At 32.5% G+C, this 22,469-nt stretch overlaps 1 protein-coding gene across 1 annotated transcript; it reads left to right on the top strand.

Moving 5' to 3' along the window:
* The first annotated feature begins 1,811 nt into the window (after window positions 1-1,811).
* LOC122514888 lies at window positions 1,812-20,908 on the top strand. Its single transcript, XM_043632003.1, is given in 15 exon segments — window positions 1,812-2,114; window positions 2,223-2,385; window positions 2,523-2,732; window positions 3,381-3,582; window positions 7,152-7,312; window positions 8,073-8,165; window positions 8,168-8,206; window positions 9,237-9,416; window positions 12,760-13,005; window positions 13,889-14,230; window positions 16,040-16,249; window positions 16,374-16,537; window positions 16,615-16,762; window positions 18,717-18,831; window positions 19,527-20,908. Coding segments are annotated over 14 exon segments (3,645 nt in total). The 5' UTR covers window positions 1,812-2,114; window positions 2,223-2,232.
* The last annotated feature ends 1,561 nt before the right edge of the window (window positions 20,909-22,469 follow it).

Here is a 22,469-nt window from a genome sequence, read left to right as displayed (position 1 = left end):
TGTTATATATTAATATAAAAAATGTACTGTCGATTATTGTCTCATTACGATGAGACAGGGGTTCTCAAATTTTGTGTAACATAAATAAGAATCAAACAATATATGTATTACCATAAAAGTATTTCTCGATTAAAAATTGATACATCTCAAATTGAGTGTTTATTATCAAAGAATACAACGTTTTCAATTGATATTGTTTAATTATATTCGTAAGTGAAACTTGTGTTACAATATTAAAATATATTTTTCTGAACATTTATTGAAATATTTTGCGTTAAAATTGTATTAGTAAAAAAATAATGTAACTTACCATAGTTTGAGAAATGATGAAATGATTCTATTTTATTTAATTTGTTCGAATATGTTTTAATTTTCTTTAATTTTCTTACAATTCATATAAAACAGAAAAGTAATATTCATAAATAAAGTGTCCTCTATTCATAAATGTTTTTTACGAAATATAAAATGTATTTTTTGTAATTTAAGAACAAATATTTAAAGGTTATGGCCATTAGAAAATTTTCAAAAACTTGAAATTGTTTTTGACTTCAAATGTTCCTCAGGGTTTTAAAATACGATGAAAGAAATTCCGTAGAGATGATAAATTCTGAAATAGTTATTTCAAGTATCCTTGCCTGGTGCTATGTGAAAATTTAAAAATTACAAAATCTAAGAAGAAAAACTACCATTTTGTAAAATGGCCGACAAATTCATGACCACAATTTATAACCGATTTACATGAAATTTGTACAAAAGTGTTACGTAAATGTATTATCAATCGAAGTACGCAAGATTTGTTTCGTGATAAAGTAAACTTTTCTTTTAACGAACATTTTTATGCGAAATTTTACATTGAAAATTAGAAAATTCATTTTTATCGTGCACCATTTTCATATAAAACAATATTTTTCAAATATCCCACATACTTCGAAATATAAACATTTTCTAAAACTAAGAGTCTTTTGTTTTTTTCTACGTCAAAAATTAGTAAAAAAATTTTGCCGACTGCTGAATATTATTTTCGATGTAAGATTTGCTTTTGTTTAATTACGACGCCAAGATTTTTGAACGACAATTGCAATTAAAAAATTTACGAATGTTGTTGAAAGTGTATGAAAGTGTATGAAATATTAAATAAAAATTAAAATATTTTAAATAAAATTATTTAAATAATAATTTAATTTAAATAAAATTATTTAAATAAATTTTCTCTAACACTTTACCATATTCTCATAAAAAAAAAATTCTCAAACATAGATCATTATTTATAAGAGTGATCTTAACCATTAAATTATTAAAAAGATTGTTTAGATATGTTAAAACTAATTTTTTTCTCTATCATTAATATTTAATATTAACGATTCAAACATTACTTCCATTAATGATCAACATTTAATGATAAATTTTTCTTCATTACAATATTTCATCGTGCAGTTGATTAAAAATTTGCAATTTTTTAATTTTAAATAATAATAATAATAATAATAATAATAATAATAATAATAATAATAATAATTTTTTTTTGCAATTTGATTAAAAATATTATCTGCAAAATATTTTTAAGATATTATAGATTTATTTAATTGAATTATTGCAAATGGGGTTAATAAATTGATTCAAATATCGTTTCACTTGTATTATTAAAGAAACGTTTTTGATCAACCATCATTGATCTAAGAATCTTATTGTTTTTCTTTGCTCTAGCATGACATATCTTAGCAGTAGGTTCTATTCTGTAAATATAGTCGCTCGTGAATAATAGAAGACACCAGAAGGTAAAGAGTAGGAGGACAGGTAGGAAAGTACGCAACGTATCCGGCAGTCGTTCACATATACCCCGCATGTTCTGCTGCTGGTGTCGTCATTAAGATCGTTTACTTTTTAATTTCTTCGTGTAAAGTAAAGTAGAATAATTTCAATGAAATAAAGAAAAATAAAGACGGGAAAAATTTAATTTTTAATTAAATTTACAGTGTTTAATTGAACGAGTAACTCAATTTACAGTGTTTAATCAAACGAGTAACGTAATTTACAGTGTTAAGTAAAAAAGAAAAAGAAAAAAGGAAGTTTTCTTCGATGTAGCGTGTTTCAATAGTGTGTTTCATTGTGTACGAGTACGTGTGTACAGTCAGTTAAAGAAAAAAAATGATAATCAATTGTGGGATTATTTCTACATCGTAGAGTTTTATTCGTCAATTGTTAAAATATAACACGTTTTACAGAAATTTACAAATGAATCCGACGACATTGAAAAATTGGTTGTTGCGCGGGGAGCTGGAAAAACTTGAAAATATCGTATTGGAGGGACGTGGAGCACGTTTATTGGGTGAACATTCGCCGGATCTTAGAACCCGTGTCTTCCTAAAAGGACTCCCGAATTATCTGGTATTTAATAAAATGTATAAACATAATCAGATACCAAAAATTTATTTTCACAAAATTTCAAATAATAATAATAATAATGAATTAATAATGAATAATAATGAATAAATGAATGATTCGAATAAATTCATTTTTGATAGACGAAAATATCTCAAGTACACGACACGGTTACCCGAGGTTCATTGCTCGAAACACAAAGGATCATAACGGAAGAACCAAAGAAAAAGTTGGCCATAGCAAAAGATCCTTCAGGGATTCCGCTCATTCATAAAGCTGTTTACTACGATCAACCAGAAATAGTTTCATGGCTCGTACAAAATTATCCAATTACTACTCAACAAAAGGACAAAGTGAGTTATCCCGAATGAGTTTAATGAACTTTCAAAACAAATCACAAATATCAAATCATAATAGGTAGCTTACCCCCCTTCCTTTCCCCTTCCCCCTACCCCCAACAGGATCGAAAGTATATTTCAAATATTCGTGGAAAAAATATCAATTGTTCCGAGGAAAAGATCGAATATTGGTATTAAAAGATACCCTCTCCCCCTCCCCACCTCCTATTGGCGTTCTAGACACACGTAATTCATATTATATAGTTCTTCCTTCATCGCGTGACAGAAATAATATTGGAAAGGTATAAACCACCTGTTTTCGACCCTAGTCATTTGATTTCTTGTGTCAGTTCGACGCGCATCGTCTCACCCTCGATAGTTGTTTTACCATATTTTAAGGTTAATTTATTTTCTTCATATTACAGGTTCTCTTTTTTCTTTTTCTTTTATCAATTATTACAAATTAATAATATAAAATAAAAATAATAAGTGTGCGTGTGTGTATTTGTATTTAAATACCTGGATTACGTTGATTATTATATTGTTTTTTGTGTTTTTATTTTGTATGAATGGGACAATACAAAGGGAATTCGTTTATTCGTATATTTGCGTATTTAATTAAACACACATGGTCAGTTTTTTCTTCTATTTTTTTTTTTTTAGGAAGGTAGAACTGCTTTACATTATTGCGCTGCGTGTAAAAATCCTGGCACGGTTTGGGATATTTTGATAGAGGGTGGCTGTGACGCTAGTGTTTGCGACAAACGTGGAAATCCCGCGGCTTATTATTTGGAACACAGTTCTGAGGTTGAATTAGCCGAAACGGAGAAAATGTCTAATAGAAAATTCAGCACTACGAAAGAAGGTGAGAATTGAATGTGAATTGAATTTTAATGTAATTTATTTCACTTTGTTTTTTCTTTTTTTGTTAAATATTTACTTGTCGTTAGTAAACGTTAATGGTTTTATCGTTAATCAGATTGAATAATTTGTTGATAACCTTGAGGGATATAACTTGGTTATACATATGCGACAAGAATCGCAAATTTTCGTTCCCACGAAATTGTGTATACCACGTATGCCTATGTTTAATGAGTTACGACCATCGGAAGATCGATTAAGTATAAATTCGTAAGATAATTGTATTCTACAACGTATATTAATGATATATGTATCATGGGTAGAAACGAACAAAAAAATTGAATGTTTTGTGTAATTATGAAGAATGCATCGTTGTTTTTAATTCGATTTAACGAAAATTGTTGATCATTAGATATTAAATTTTTTGAATTTATTGTTAGTTAGAATATACAGTTAATCATAGGAATATTCGCGTACCTACTGTAAAATTTAAATAATTGATACCTGATTCTGTAATGTATAGGTTTAACATTTTTGTTTATACAGGAACATATTTAAGGATTGAATGTTTTGTGTAATTATAAATAATTCTCACAAAAATATTGGCCTTTGGGTTACATATAATAAAAATACAATGATATTTCTATAAATAGTAAATTTGGTTCTCCAATCAATCTTATAATGCTCTTGAAATGATTGATCATATTTTGTGAGACCAATTGTATCTTAACTCATTATCAATTATGTCAAATTTTTCGCTTATCTTATAATAAAATTGATATCAATTTTAAAAATTGAATAATCCTACAATATATTTCTGTGTATAAAAATTTGAAAATATTATTGATTGTTTTAAATTGGTAATGGGAATACGAATATATTCCTGGAACTCACTGTCTATCAACGATAGAAAAATTCAGACGGTTTATAAAATACCAATAAACATTTACACGGATAATTTATATTTCTTACAATAAGTAAAATGAGTGAGAGACACCTGGTAAAATTACCTCTAAATATCAGTGAACGATATGCACGAGGACCGTGCACTGCCCTGTTTCTTGAAATATTAATTAGATCAGAATCGAACACGCTATTCGTGCATTGACGTAGGAAATATAAACATTAGTAGATAAAACTTAGTTGTACACAAAATTTAAGTAGAAAATATATTACGTTTACAATACGAAAAAGTTACCGTGAAAGACCGAAATTGAACAATTTCAAGATTCACATGGTCGCTTCGTGTATGTCCGAAATATCACACACATACACACACAATGTATAAAAATAAAACCCAAATATTCGATCTTTCACCAAAGCATTTGGTGTGTGTTGACAATCGACCACGTGAATCTCGACATTCTCCAATTTCGATCTTTCGCCGTAACCTATAATATAATTGGTTGGTGCAAAAATAATGGCCATTTCCAAAATGGATTCCGTATTCGGAAACGGTCATTAAATTTAGTTAGACAAAATTTAAGTAGAAAATATATTACGTTGACAATACATATATGTTACCGTGAAAGACCGAAATTGAACAATGTCAAGATTCACATGGTCGCTTGGTGTATGTCCGAAATATCAGACACACACACACACATACACACACACAATGTATAAAAATAAAACCAAAATATTCGATCTTTCACCAAAGTATTTGGTATGTCTTGACAATCGATCACGTGAATCTCGACATTCTCCAATTTCGATCTTTCACCGTAACCTATAATATAATTGGTTGGTGCAAAAATAATGGCCGTTTCCAAAATGAATTCCATATTCGGAAACGGCCATTATTTTTGCACTAACCTAATTCATATGTCGATATTTATAAATAGATTGAAAAGATAAGATATTTATGGATTTCTATAGATCGTTAGCCTACATTTGAATAGATTAGATATGATACTTATTTACCATCCCTATTTACCAACCCTATTTACCACACCCTTCCTTTTAACTTCCCAAACCCTTTGTTTTTAAAGAAAGAATCAATACATCATTCTTATGATTTGATCAATTTCTTGATATTAGTTTCGATAAGCATTTTTGTGTATTATCCTACTTACTTAATAATTAACGAGTTTGCAAAGCACGCAACTGGAAACATTGCACGTTCTAACGTTCATAAATACTTAACAGAATGTGTCCATGTGTCTATTGTGTAAAAGGAGGTCAGTACTCACTCGACATTTCCAAGTAATTTCGTTTGGTTGCTTCGTTTATATTTATATAATGTTTTATTTGAAGGATTTCGTACGTTTAACATCTTACGTACTCTTTTATCTTGTTATTTGAAGTTTACTTTTTTAATTCATAAAATAATTGTGTTTTTTACATGATCGAATAAGATCAATTTTCATTTTCCGAAATTAATATTATCGATCGATTAATATTGTTGAAAACAAAAAAAAGAAAAAAGAATCGTACAAGTTGAGGAATATTTATTTCGTCGATACGAGGAATCCCACCATTCATATTTTATACTTTATCGATCTAACGCGGGTCTAAAGAAAAAAAATGACTAGAACGTTGATTGACAATGAGTAAAATATCAGGTCGAGTCATAAGTAACTTCCATTTCTTTATCATATATTTATTTTGCTCTCATTAAATACAAAAATTACATTAATTTATTCCGTATTCACCACCGTTATCTATAACCTTCTCCCATCTTCCTGGCAGTTTATAAATTCCTTCCTTGTAAAATGTGGCTTGTTTGGACTGGAAGAAGTTTTCGACAACCTGCGTGATTTGCTCTTCGGAATTGAAAGTTTTTCCATTCAACAAATTTTGTAGGGAACAGAAAAGGTGGTAGTCTGTCGGGGCAAGATCCGGGGAGTAAGGAGGATGTGCTAAAACAGACCATCCAAGCTCAAGAATTTTGTCTTGAGTCACCTTTGCTGTATGTGGTCGCGCATTGTCGTGCAGAAGGATAACATTTTTGCGATTGACGATTCCCTAATTTCTCCAGGTGGCGGATAACAGTTGATTGCGATGTATTCAACCTTTCTGCTATACACCTTGTCGATTGACGTGGATTTTGCTCCAATACTGCCTTTAAAAAGTTGTCGTCGAAGTCGGAAGGACGTCCTGCCCTCGGTTCGTCTTTTAAAGTCGTATCTCCAGAACGGAATTTTACGAATAAATTTTTAACTGCCCGATTAGTTATCAATCCTTCACCATACACTCTGCATATTTTTTCGGCTGTCGCCTTAACACTATTGCCTTGTTTAAATTCCCAAAGCATCACACGACGAATATGTACTTTTTGGCTCTCCATTTCAGAGGATATAGAAGCAGTTTATTTTAACGTGTATCATACAAAGTTGTTGGCAAAAGACTAACGGAAACCTCGTGTAACTATTGAAATCAAAAACTCATTGTATTGGTAAATTATAGCGGATAAATTCGAATAATAGATTCTACATAGCTGCGTCGGAAGTTACTTATGACTCGACCTAATAGAAATGATATGTAGTAATAAAAATGTTAAAAGTCATGGTAATCCCCCATGAAATTATGTGTCGAAATGAATTATATTTATTTTATTATCTTTCTGTGCAGGCTTTGACTTCAAACCTTCCAATATAAGAATATGGATACATAATCGAGACATCAAAAAATTGCAGCAGGTTCTTTGGGAAGGTCACGGGGGTAAATTAAGATGCGAGACCAGCAACAATCCGAGGGTGAAAAAATTTTTGGAAGCAGTACCTTTCATAATGGTAAGTATTCTTTATATAATATAACATATATATATATATAATTATAATAATGTAATAAATTATATATATAATATATAATATATATACAGTGACTCACATGAAAGTAATGAAACACTTATTATGAGAAATATTTTAATAATTATTATATAAGTATATTATATAACATTTATATACCGTCATATTATTAACATTGGATGGAAAAAAAAGGTGGGTGTATGACTCTCTAGATTATATCAATAAAATTTCAAACAAATCGAAATATACATATATATATACGTTATTTTGATCTTGTTGAACGTTTCATCCCTTTCATTGGGACTTCATCAGCAACTGAAATTTTTTATTATGACTTATATCAGATATAAGTCCCAAAGTCCCAATGTGAAAGGGACGAAACGTTCAACAAGATAAAAATAACGTTCAATAAGATTTTTTAACCCGTCCAATCTTCCTACGACTCTTATTTTAATAATTTTATTTTCTGGACAAGATAAAAACCAAATAAATCATAACTATCGCATATATATATTTAGATTTGCTTGAAATTTTATTTATATATAATCTACAGTGTCATACCCCCCTCCCCTTCATCCAATATTAATAATATGTCGGTAAGTGTTGTATAATATATTTATTATAATTAATAAAGTATTTCATGACAAGTGTTCAAGTATTTTCGTGAGTCATTGTACATATTACTGAATAAATAAATAAATAAATAAATAAATAATTTTTAATGTGACAAAAGAATTTTATTTAGGGTACCGTTAAAGATATACACGCAGCGACGGTGAAAAATGATTTGGAGGGTTTGAAGAAAAAATTGGAAGATCCAGTCTCGCCTATTATTTTGTGTGTAGCAAGGATGCAAATGGTTTAAACGTTTTGCACAAGGTACTTTAATGAATTTCAAATAACCGCTAGACAGGGGGTACTCAACCTTTTTTCTTTACGGGCCTCATTAGTTCCTTCCTTTTGTTTTTTTTCGACAGGGAAAACGTTATGGTCAAGGGTGGTGGTGGTGGTGGTGGGGGGTTGGTTCCTTACTTAAATTAACCCTTTTCACTCTAATGTCGAGGGTGACTCGACATTAGTTTTTATATCAAGAAATTTATCATAATTAAAATTATCAAATTTATCATCAATTTAAAATTGCTTTTATTTCTTAGTTAAAGTAAATTTCAAATAATTTAAAAACGTTTTGGTAGCTACCGATAACAAATTTGAAATATAATTGGAGCCATAGACAGTGCCAGACTTTTTACGGTACAGTGTTACGTAAAACGGTTAAACCTAACCTCATTTACCATTTAAAATAGCAATTTACAAAACAATGAATAAAACAAGAGAATAACATGTGAAACTTACACGCGACTGAAGTGAAACTTTTTAAGTTTCCCCTTGCCGTCTTGCCCGTTCGATATTTCCCTGTTTCACCTTTCACTTTTCGTGTCGTTTACAAATTTTCCATACCCTCTCAAAAAAGAAGTTTCACTTCAAAAAACTTATTCAGTTTTATTGTTGTTTGAATGTTAAAATAACGTGTCAATGGGGGGATAAAAAACATATGTTTATTTAATTTATGAGATTTATGTGATTTTTGATATACTTTCTGCTATAACAATTACAGTGATATTTTATAACCTATATATGCAAAACATGTTTCACTTTTTACGATTGACAATGAGTGAGAGAATATTTGTTACAACGGTAGGGGGAGAGAGAGGGGACGATCACTATTCCTAGATTATTTATTTTTATCTAAACAAATTGAAATTCTTGTTTGACTTTGTATTCTTGATTGCACATTACGATTTAACGGGCTGCAGGTTGAGTACCACTGTGCTAGATTAATCAAACATTTACGTATTACAATAGAATTTCTGCGGTATCGCAATGATGAAATTTGTACGTAATGAATCAGGCTGCCGGATTGGGTTATTTGGAAGTTGCTCGTGAAATTCTTGAAAGGTATCCTTCGATAGTAACGGCTCAAGACAACGAAGGTAAAACACCGTTACATTACGCAGCTGCTTTGAAGGACGATGACACCATGTACAATCTTTTAACCGAATATGGAGCTGACGAAAGTAAATTAGACAACGTTAGTATATTTGTGTATTCAAAATATATATCATATATATGTTACCGGTAATGTATACAAAAAAAAATAGGGACTGTATAAAATACCTAGCATTTTTGGGCAAAGTATGAAATATCTGAATTATTTTAATATTGTATATACTATACCTAAGCATCAGAAAAGCATTAGGAACAGATGAAGATTAGTAAGTGCTTAGGAGAAGTTAGAATTACCATTGAAATAATGAAATTTGAAGATCATGCTTTGAAGAAACCTCTGAGGATTTGTTTCAATACCGAAGTAATTTTGAATCTTAAAAAAGGTTACACAAGTATAAAATACTATAGATCTATAAGTTTGTTGTCCACCAATACAAATTGTTTATGAAAATTATCACAAATCGACTAACATTTAAATTTAACTTCTATCAACTTGTGGATTTCTGAAAGGGTTTAGTACAACCGATCATTTACAAGCAATGACAAATTTTCTTGAGAAAACTTCGAAGTATAATATATCAATACACATTTTGCTTTCATTGACTTTCAGAAAGTATTTGAAATGATGCACTGTGATTGAAAACACACGATTGTGATCTGACATATATTAAAGTTCATGAATAGTGTTCAAATATATTTTAGATACGTTACAGTCGTTGGAAATATCTATCCAAATGTTTATTTACGAGTGAAGTTAGTTGATCTATTGCAATTCAGTAATACAAGAAACAAAAGCATTTTACATGAAAAGCGAGATTGTCTTGGACCGGAAACAGGAACTCAAGAATAGCGGTCATCTTCAAGTATCTCAGCTGAGTGCACCTAGTGCACCACCTAGATTACTTAGGAAATGTGGAAATACAGCTGTACCGTGCTCTATACAATTACCCTCACCATCGCAAATATCTAACCCTGTAACACCACCCTGTTGTTGGGCCACGTGTCATGATCAGGATAGGAGTAAATATTTCGTCAATTTTTCTTTCTTTACCTAAACATTTATTTGATCTATCATTTGTAATCGATGATCTAGTTGTTCTTTGCGTGATTGATCAATACTAGTGTATTAGATGCTTTCAAATTGATCGTTTAATTATTCTATTTTAACCTTTTGCACTCGAGCGGCGCCGATACGGCGCCCGGCCGATTTCAAGTGTCTACTCAACCAAAACTAATTACAGAGTGTAGTATTTATCAAAGTTTGTTTTTTTCGACATATAAATGAATAAACTGATGATATTTTATTATTTCTATACGCTTGTTTGTTTATAAATGTTTTTAACACAGTACCTGTAAAATGTCTACTTAATTTGGCCGAAATCGTCTCGAGTTGCTGGTTCGCGCAAGCGAAAAAGGCCTCGAGTGCAAAGGGTTAATACTGAAAAATAACACAATTCCCATAAATTTCAAAAGAATTTTTAAACCTGTCCATCATCTATCGGCTGGAGATTGTAGCCTTAATAATAAAGAATGCTAGTAAATTGAGAGTAATACAGAAATCTATGGAACGAGCAATGTTACAGGTTTCCCTGAGTGACAAAATTATAAATGAAAATGTCCGAAAAAGAACATAGATCACGAACAAATCGAAAAAATAACTTTACTAAAATGGCATTTGACAGAACAAGTTATGAGGCAGAAAAATGAACAATGGTTTACAAAAATTTTATATTGGCACCCAAGAGAGATTAAGAGAAGCAGAGAGGTAGACCACAAATAATTGTAAGATTGATTGATGACATCAAACGCGCAGCTGGAAGTCACTGACATCAAAAAGTTCTGAGTTAATGTAATTTGAGGAATTTAGGAAAGGCCTATTTTCAGGAGTGGGCGAACAAAAGCCAGTTTTTAGGATTGAGCGAACAAAGGCCCGGTTTTTAGGATTGAGCGAACAAAAGCCAGTTTTTAGGATTTAGCGAACAAAAGCCAGTTTTTAGGATTTAGCGAACAAAAGCCCGGTTTTTAGGATTGAGCGAACAAAAGCCAGTTTTTAGGATTGAGCGAAAAAAGGCTATTTTCAGGAGTGAGCTAACAAAGGTTAGGAAAGAAAAAGAAGAAAAAGAAGAAGAAGAAGAAGAAAAAGATACCTGAACATTGGTCTTATATAGGATGACAAATGATATTTAGGCAAAGTATTAAAAGAGAGTTATGATAAGACTTTTATTGAAAAGAAATATATGGAAAAGAAAGAAATACAAAAGAAAATATATAGGACATTATTATTGAGGAAAATAAGAGAAAATAAAATATGAATATACGTGTTGCAACAAGGAAGGCTTAAGGGGGGGGGTTAGGGTTAATTCGATTGAAAAATGACATATTTTTATGAATTTTTATTGAAGAAACGTTTAATATAAATGATGTTATTCCAATGGGGTATTGTCAAGTCACATTTTAAGAATACTCTGTGAAATTTTCGTGAAAAAATATAACCTAAGCTATTCTGTTAGTTTAAAAGTTTATCTAGGTAGCCCTGTCGAGAAAAAAATTTTTTTTTCATTTATGGATTTTTGGTGGCATTCTAAAGTAAAAAACCCGATTTTCGACCAAAAAACCAACATTTGAGCCCCTATAAAAAATACTTAAAATCGAAAAAAAAACAAATTAAATACCTTACCCCCCCCCTTAAATGGAATTTTGAATTGCACTTCCTTGTTCTTTTCACACAAAAGTGCTACGTGTTTTGGGGCTTGGTTTTTCGTATACATTTGACGAATCCTTTGTTGTTTTCTGTGGACTGAATAATAGCAGCTTATCAGAGAAATATTTCGCGGTCAGGAATATCTTAAATTCTGAATAAATTCTTTAGGTATAAACCCAATGATTTGTGATCTCGTTAACAGTTATTTAAAAATTCTTTCAGTAATTTGTAAACCATCTTTTGTCATATTCATAATAACTACCAACAGATAGCACGAATCACTTCGTTCTTTGTCGATTTCAAGAATAAAAACTGACACAGTAGCTCCCAAAGAACAAGGAGAAAATTTCTTGTCAGAATTCATTTTTATTTCTTTTTTACCTGTATTTCCAGATTGAATTTAAAATCAATTTTATTTTCAACGACATTTATAGTTTGAAACAGAATGCATAAAATATCAGTTTCATTATCTTCATCATTTTTACTGCCATTAAAAACGTCATTAACGAGAGTATTTTATACTTTGTTGAGATATCTTTTGACATTGCACAGAATACCTAGTAAATGTGTGAAGTATTCTTTCATACTTTTCCCAAAAATGTCAGATTTTCTATGCAATGTTTGCTTTTTATACATTGCCGATAACATATATATAATTATTTAAATTATTTATAATATTTAATCTTTTATTTGTTCTATAATCTCTCAACGATTTATTTATTAGAAACAAAAAGCAGCAGCTTTTTATAAAAACCGTCCATCCGACGTGGACCTTTCTAATCTTGTCGTGGTACCGGAAGCTCCACGAGTATCGGGTACGTCCTACCCAAAAAATTGGGATTGGAGAATCTTAGAGGCGGCCGAAACAATTACACGTGGTCCGAAGAAATCTCTGAGTAATAACGACGTTGACAGTGCATTCGAAAGCATAGAATCACCAACTAAAAGTTCGAGCGAGACTACTGAGGAAGTAAATAACTTTTTTCTATTAAACAATTAACCCTTTGGTTACGGGCGCCGATTATAGTCGGCACCCATGAGACGACTTGCGTGTACGAGCGCCGATTATAGTCGGCATCAATGTAACGATTTGTGTGTACGAGCACCGATTACAATAATTTGCAGTACATCTGTTGCCGCAAAAATTTTAGTTGTTGCTAACTACATATGTTATATATAGAATTCAAATATATAAGTAGAATTTGTTTTCTCAGCTCTTATTTTCTTCTTAGATATTAATTTTAACACATTAAAATACGCACGTTATCGACTAATAATTACGCATAAATGATAAAAATCAAGAATAAAATAAACTCGAGCTGCAAACAAATTTTTGAGGTTAGATTTGACAAAAACAGGTCATAAGTGAACAAGCATAATTTTTTTTTACTTCAGATATTAATGTTAATACATCAAAATACGCACGTTATCGAATAATAATTACGCATAAATGAAAGCAATCAAAAACAAAATAACTCGAGCTGCATACAAATTTTTGAGGTTAGATTTGACAAAAACGGATAATAAGTAAACATTATCAACCATAAAATTCATGTCCATGGATAAAAAGTTACGTTTTGTAAACTAGTGTTATAGTTGGAATCCATTTAACGACCCACATATACGAAGGTCAAATTTCGTATGCTGTTATATACTCTTATCGGTTAATTACTAACCTAATAATTATAATTTGATATTTATTTATAACCCTAAATTGTATTTGTATTTATAATAATAACAAAAACACCTGTAAATATGTAAATAACTGAATATACATGAAATATATTCGTTTCCATGTTTCTTATATAAAAAATAATAATTATTTTCTAACGATATTATTATCGATCGGTTAGGGGGCCAAAATTGAAACGGAGAAGGATGATTTGCCGATAGAAGGTGACGAAGGTCTACCAGAGTCTGCTTCCGAAAATGCGTCCGAAAACGTCAAGGCAAACGAAGAAACGGAAGAAAAATCATCCGACGATGATGTTATTACTGGTGCGAAAGAGGAGGAAGAAACGAGGGAGGAAGAAACTATGGAAAATGAAGCAGAAGAGCAACCACAAGAAACCGAGGAAGAATCTGAGATAGTTGAAGGTACAAATAACGAGCCGATTCTTACCGATCAGGAGGAAAGGAATGATCCCAGTACTGGTGATTCTGGAGTTGATGATCCAACAAACGAGGAAGATCAGGTATTAATATTTATACTTCTTCTTCTTCTTTTTCTTTAAGCCCCTTTGCGCCCAGCATTGAGCATAGGCTTCCCTTAACGTTCTCCATCTATCCCTATCCTGTGCGATTCTTATCCATGGTATTCCTGCTGATCTTTTAATATCGTCGTACCATCGAGTTACTGGTCGACCTCTATTTCTTTTTCCCGCCCATGGTCTCCACTTGAGCATCTAAGCGTTCCATCTATTGTCCTTGATGCGAGCTATATGTCCGGCATAATCCCATTTCAACTGTGTTATTCTTGTTGTTATGTCAGTTACTTTAGTTCTCCTGTGTCTTAACGAGATACCGATCATTGCCCTTTCCATAGTCCTTTGTGTCACTTCCAGTTTTGTTATTATTTGTTTTGTGAGTGTCCAGGTTTGAGTTCCATAGGTTATGACAAGGAGACTACACTGGTCAAATACTTTAGATCGTAAGTGCTGGGGTATCTTTTTGTTTTTCAGAATGTAAGCTAGTTTTCCGAATGCTTCCCATCCCAGTCGTTGTCTTCTCTCTATTTCCATATTTTGCTTTCCCAGTGTCACACTTTGTCCAAGATATATATATTCCCTGACGTTGTCTGTCCGTGTTCCATTTACAGTTATTTGTGGGTCTTGTCAACACATTGTCTTTGTTTTACTTAGGTTGATTTTAAGTCCTATTTTCTTTGATGTTTGCTCTAATTCTGCTATCATATTTTTTAGGTCTTCCTCATTTTCCGCGAACAGAACAACGTCGTCTGCAAATTTTAGATGATTTAGTCTTTCGCCATTGATATTTATTCCTTTACCCGACCAGTCCATCCTTTAAAAGACATCTTCGAGTGCCAAAGTAAATAGTTTAGGCGAGATTGTATCTCCCTGTCTAATACCTCTCTCGATCGGGAAGCTGTTAGTGCATTCGTACATTTTGATGGTTGCTCTAGCATGTTGGTATATGCTTCTAATCAGTTTAGTATATCGAGAGTCAATTCGTGCATGGATGAGTTCTTCTGTTAGTACCTAGTGTTCAATAGAGTCAAATGCATTCTCATAGTCAATGAAAGCCATATACAGAGGGAAATTGTACTCGATTGATTTCTCTATTAGAATTTTCACTGTGAGGAGATGGTCGCATGTACTAAACCCCTTCCGGAAGGCCGCCTGTTCTACTGGTTGATAATCGTCTAGTTTTTTCGATAACCGGTGAGTGATGACCTTTGTAAGTAGTTTATACGTGTGTGAAAGCAGACTAATCGGTCTGTAGTTTTGAAGTAATGATGTATCACTTTTTTTGAATAATATTACGACCAAGGCATTGTTCCAGCTTTCCGGGATGTTTTCTTGTTCTAGGCAATGGTTGAATAGACTTTTTAGCCTTGGGACAATTATTTCTGCGGCTTCTTCAATCATTTCTGTCATGACGTTATCTTCACCTGGAGCCTTATCCCTCCTCATAGATTTTAGGGCGTACATGATTTCATCCTCCTTAATTTCCGGGATTTCTTCCGACCCAACGTTCATCACTTTGGGATATTTCTTAGCTGGTTCCGGCTTCTCAATTTGTGTGTTGTATAGTGATTTGCAAAATTTTTCTGTTGTCCTCATTATTTCGTCTCTATCCCTTATTTAGTACACATTAGTATACATTTAATAGAACTATCTTTATCTACTTCGCGTTTAACACGCGACCCGATCGATGCGTAATAAGGGATTCCCATGTACGATTACTATCTTTCGGTATCGATCGGTAAACGGTGTCTATGCAGAGAAGTTTAAACTTATAGACACGTTCGTTGCGTCGTCCAGGTCATTGTTGGTGAACACGAAGAATTACCTGAAACGGAGTTGAACGAGGGTAGCATGATCTTGGATCCGGAAGTAGAGAATTTACTGGAGAACGGAAATATGGAACAATTGGCAGCGTTGGTGTTAAACGGCGAAGGAAGACGACTGGTTGGTCGTCAATCGAATAATCCTGAACTTCAAGCTTTCATCGACAATGTCCCAGCTTATATGGTATTATTCATAGTTTTCAATTCCATGAATTATGAATTAAAATAAATGATTGACATGTACGCTAGGTACGAAAAAACAAGGATACATTAACCTATTATAAAACATATTATTTTTTATTTAAAAGGGAAAAATTCATGCCGTACACATGGCAGCCCGTGAAGGAAATCTGAGGGATTTGCAAAGTGCATTGGATCGTCGCAAATTTGCCATTGCGAGAGACGGATCGTCTCCCCATGGTGCAACAGCTCTTCACGTTGCAGTAGTATTCGGAAATACCGCAGTTATTAGGTTAGTTTTTCACTACTTTCCGCTTTGTATCGATCTAACGGCAATCATTTGAAATTTTGATGTCCCGTTTACGTTAGATACCTGGCAGGAAGATTCCCGGAAACGGCACATGCGATCGATCTCGACGGTAGAACGCCATTGCATTATGCAGCAACTTTAGCCGATAACGGCCACTACTACAATCTTCTACTTCATTTAGGAGCGAATCCGCTTGTAAAAGACAACGTGAGTCAAAACTTGTTCTTTATTAATTTATATCTGTTTTTTTATTCAAAAAAAATAACGATAATACGGTTCCAAGGCCGAGATTCGCATGGAAAGTTTCTCGCATTATTGCACGGCCAAGAATTTTCATTGCTTTTTTTTTTCTTCTTCTTGTTCTTCTTCTTCTTCTTCTATTACAATTTGAAATGTCATGTAAATGACCTACTCGTCTGATTAATACGCCACGTGCATAACTAATTTCAATCAAAGTTGCCAAAAGCGTATTGATTTATACATTGCACGTTGTATTTTTTATGTGATATATATTTGTTACCATTAATGTATAGGCATTTTATAGAATGTTTAAGCTGTATATACGGAGTATCATTTAATTGGTGTTACAAACGGGTAATGATTGATTTTTTTCCATGAGATTATTTCCAAGAATAATATGTTTGAACATTTGTCATTTATTTATACACTTTACTCAGCTTGTAATCATGGAAACTAAAAGTATAAGAATAGAACCGATATCATCGTATTGACAATGTTTGTAAACATCAACAGGATGTAAAAACACATGCCCGAAATATTCGAAAGAAAGATAGTAAAATTCGTCAAGCTGAATCTAAAACAGGTGCACGCGTATTCTATAAATTTCTAAACATATAATATTTTTCTGGAAAATAAAACTTCGTATGAACAAATTGTATTCTACATTTTCGATTCAATTTTTCGTGTAGAATCAGTCACTACCAGCTTGTATCACCAATTACAGGACACTCTGTAAAAAAGCTTCGTGTTTTTTGGCAAAATATGAAATATCCGAGAATTATTTTATTATTTTTTATTATTTATTAATTTTATTAATGTTATTGTTAAATTGTGAAATCCGTTAATCTACAGAATGACTAAATTAACCAGTTAAAGTTTGAAATAAGGGGGAATTATATATTTTAATTAGTTATTCCATGCACTTATTTTTTCATATCACTACAGTAATGATCAAAATATTAATAAATCTACAAGTATTACAATTTTTATTCTAATCAAGATTTTTTAGTGATCCTTGTTTCACTTGTCACGTGTTATCCTTATGAGGGACAACAACAAACAAAGTGCTGGTCTCCGGTGACCCCCATGGCATTCAATGTTTTAAATACTTTAGATTTCCTTTCTCTCTTTCTTTCTAATCTTATTAAAAGTTCAGCAAGTTTTCACCACTCACGTGTAGATGGTTTTAGTTTGCACTATCTTAATCCACGTAGCCATTTTTTTATCAAACATTTCGGGGGCCAAAAAAGGATAAATAATCAAAAAGATAATTAATGTTGAATTAATATTTGTCATAGTTTATTTAAATTTTTATTTAAAATGAAGGCCGCACGACCGAAATGAAAACTTTTATAGTAATTCTAAATTATATAGTAATGTTATCGTGAAAGATCGAAATTGGAGAATGTCAACACATACGTCGGTGAAAGACCGAATATTTGAGGTTATTATTTTACATTAATATTTCGCGAACATACATCAAAAGACCATGTAATATTTGATATTCTCCAATTTCAGTCTTTCACGGTAACATATATATATATAATGCAATAGTTGAAGGTCACGTGTCTTACCATGTGAGGTTAGAAACTTCATCAGCTGGAATATTTTATACTATGCCGATTTGTCTTTTATGGTATTGCATTCTAATGCTTAAAAAATGTGTGAAATAATAATCGTTTCATATTTTGCCAAAAAATGTCCGACATTTTATGCAGTGTCTGTCTTTCATACATTGATGGTGACTTATTAATTTTGACTTAATAAAACAGTCAATAACTGTATCAATAATATTACCTAACCTTGTTAACTTATACTATAGTATAGTACATATACCTAACTATACCTATAGTAAACGCATTTGACAGCTTTTCCCCTATTTATTGCGATTACATTCTCGATAGATTGATTTCTCATGTAGTTAGGAAATAAGGCGGATCATTACAAAGTAAATCAGGATGAGCTATCGCACAAAAGACTACTTCGCGATTTTGGGGCCAGCGAAAAACTCGCCGAAGAAATGTTGACGGACAAAGGTATTTAAATATTAACAACACACGTGCGAACAACCACAGTTTTCGACTCACGGGAGTTGCCAATTTCAAACAAAAAATTAATCCAATTGGTATATTTCTTTTTTTCCTTTTGTTTTTTATTTTTGTTCGATCGATAGATTAAAAATTAATTGAAAAAGTAAAAAAAATAATACAGATCGATAATAATAGAGCACGCATAAATAAAATAGCATAATAAGAAATAAATTCTTGAAATTCGTATAATATAAATTTACACACGTAACATAACCTATTATTTATTAAGTCTGTCTATCACGAAATTTTGAATCAGCACAAGAACTGGCACCACACCCCTCATCCTTGTCACTATTGTAATCAATTTAATGGATAAACAGTATCAATCGAATTGTATAATAGCTTCATTTCAATGAATCGCGTTGAAGCATACGTAAAATATCTCGTCTCGCTATTAAATGTATTTGATTTAGAAATAAATAGTGAGACAAATGAAGCACGAAAAAAAGAACCACACAGGGACATAGTGGCAAATGTTAAAACACACACCTACACACACACACACACAAGCACATTCTAACGTTGTAATAAATAGACGCGTGTTATTATATATCCTTTTGTCCGACGTTTGTCACTTGTTCGACACCTGTTCACGATTATATCTGTATCCTGACGAGCGTTCTCGCATGGATGAGAAACAGTACCCGGAGGAGACAAATACTCGGCCCGACGTGACGCTAATGAACCGGAAACATTGGCGACCTTGGAGAGATGCTTCCGTTTATTGGCTGGCGCTAGAAGAAACTCGGCTGCTAGGACACCCTCGAATCCTGGTACACTGCTTGGTCGTTGCCTGAAACGGCCGATATTCGATCGCATAAAGCACCGTGTGACACGCATGGACCACAATCTTTTCGATGTTATCTGGCCCGCTTTTAAAAAATACGGTTACCCGACTGCTGCTAGCAAGACCAGCAACAGCATCAACTCGATTATGAGCATCGACGATACCACAGTTGACAATAATATCGTCGTAGTACCCGATTACGAAAGTTACGTGGTCTTTGCCGAACTGTTTGATCCAATAATCCGAGAGTTGCATTGTCTGACGGCAAGCGGGGATCTTCCGGATCACCCACCGACTCATTTTTTCGACATTAACGATTCAACCGACAACAAAGGAGGAAATTACGTCGACGAAGTGGCCTTGTCTGCCTTGGAAAATTACGATTTGGATCCTTCCGCTAAGTTCGTTCAGGCTGGTACCATTGAATGTTGCAGAAATCTCGAGGATTATACTCTACCCTTGACCTTGACCGTTAATCAACTCGAAGACGTCGAACGGGTTCTAACGAGTGAATTTATGAGCCCGGAAATTTCGCTGATAATGGCCGAAGGTAGCACGGAAGACGAGGCTGGAAATTATTTAACTTTAAGCGAACTTTTAGATCAACCGTGTCCCCTGAGAGCACAATTGGCAGCTTCCGGTCTTTTGTTGCCGATTACCGAATTCGAAATACACGACGCTAAACGACTTCACGGCAAACATTGGCATTACGGCAGAGGAGTTTACGTTGCTGCTGCTGGCGATTTGGCAGCTTGGGTAAACGTTCAGGATCACCTCAGAGTGATATCTCGTACCACGGATAACAGACCTGGTTTGATCGGCAAGGCCTACGTTAAATTAGCCAAATTGATGCGTTTGTTGGATCAAAGATTAAATTTCAAGAGGGATGTTAAATTTGGTTTCCTTAGTTCTAGACCTTACGCGATTGGCAACACCTTAAAATTCGCTCTGGTCATTAAATTTACTGAATTATCGAAAGAACGTGATCATCTGAAACACTTATGCATCGTACGTGGATTAGAAGTGTACGATACCCAACGCAAGGATACTTTTAAACTTACCAATCAACAATGTTTATCCATCACTGAATTACAAACTCTACAAGACTTTTCTAGAGCCATTTCTAATATTCTCCTATTGGAAAAAGAATTGACCATGAACAATTCCCTTAGAATCGCTAGCATGATTGCCGGTATATTTCGAAAAAAGACAAATGTTAGAAGACTTCGATCTTGATCGACAACTACGATCACGATCGACGTACAACCACGACGAATTAACATCTCGCTTAAAATAATAACGATTTCAATATTTTATCGTTGGCATCGATCGGTTATATTTAATTCAGAATCATTTTTAATCCTTACTTTTCGTTTATTCATTTTTATTTCTTATTTGATCGTTCGTACGACGACGACGACGACCGCCATTTTGTTTCTGTTTCACAGTCCGAGTTAGTAGTTATCGCTTTTTGTAGAATCAGAGAGAGAAAGAGAGAGAGAAAGTGGGAGAGAGAGTGAGTGAGTGAGAGAGAGAAAGACATTTTCCGATTGTTTTTTGTTTCCTTTCGTGGGTTACGTTGGAAAGATGTGTGAACGGTTGTTTTGATTAAATCTCGTGCATCGAACATTGTTATCAAGTTTTTGAATAATTATTTTAGTAAAACAATAAAACACGTTCAGTGGAGATTATTTGCCGAGAAGATGGTCGCATTTTTTATTAGGTTAGTAAAAACATTGAAAAAACCAAAAACAAAAAAATACACAACAAAAATATAAATAAATTCTAATAATATTGTGTTTTCTCGACACACATCGTTTATAATCGCACCATTCTTATTGTCAGAAGTATGCTTTTTGTTTTTTTTTTTTCTTTTTTTTTTTTTTAAATGTAATGTAAAATAATTGTCAATTATATTATACGTAATATTCGATGAAATTTTAAGCGACAATTTTTTGAATTACGATGGGGGAATGAAAAATATTATCGAAGAACATTTGAACGATCCTCGAAAGCTTAGCTTCTGTTGTTTTAAACATGCACGGCGTCAATGTTCACGCGATGGAAAAAGATACTCTGGCACCGTCTTTCCAACATAACTATTTATTTATTTATTATTTATGTATGCATATTGATTTTTGTTTTCTTTGTTTCTTTCTTTTCTTTCTTTCTTTTTTGTTTTTCGTGAGTCACGTGTCTGTTAAGTTCTTCAATTATTGATCCACTATCAAATTTCAATCCCATGACGTTTATATGATCACCATGGCACGAAAATTTCTTGCTTGCTTTTGCATATCGAGGTTGTGGAGAGTGTTGTTGAAGAAAATTAAGCAATATTATTATTATTATTATTATTATTATTATTATTATTATTATTATTATGTAATAAAGATTAATCACGACTTTTTCTTGCACCAGTTTTCATTTCACATATTATTTGTTTGTTTGACACTTTCGCGACGGATGATAAATCGACATAAAAATATTTAACTGAATAAAATGTTCAATTTTCTAAAAGTTTGTACCTGAATACGGCGAAATTCTGTTATTTGCATTTATGTGAATATAAAAAATGTCAATACGATGTTTATAGTCTCTCATTTATTGTTCAAAGTTTTCAAATATTAATTCTTTGAATTCAGAATTATTTTTCAATTTTGTTACCAATAGGTTTCAACGTTTTTAAATGTTTTACTTTAGCTACAAAAATAAGACAATTTAATCAGTTTGATAAAAATAAAAACGTCGAGCGGGACTCGACAAAGAAGCTCCTGATGTCGAGTCACACTCGACATAG

Source organism: Polistes fuscatus, unplaced genomic scaffold, assembly GCF_010416935.1.
Source record: "Polistes fuscatus isolate 324 unplaced genomic scaffold, CU_Pfus_HIC Scaffold16, whole genome shotgun sequence".
Classification (NCBI taxonomy): domain Eukaryota; kingdom Metazoa; phylum Arthropoda; class Insecta; order Hymenoptera; family Vespidae; genus Polistes; species Polistes fuscatus.
This window is presented reverse-complemented; position numbering and strand designations above follow the sequence as displayed.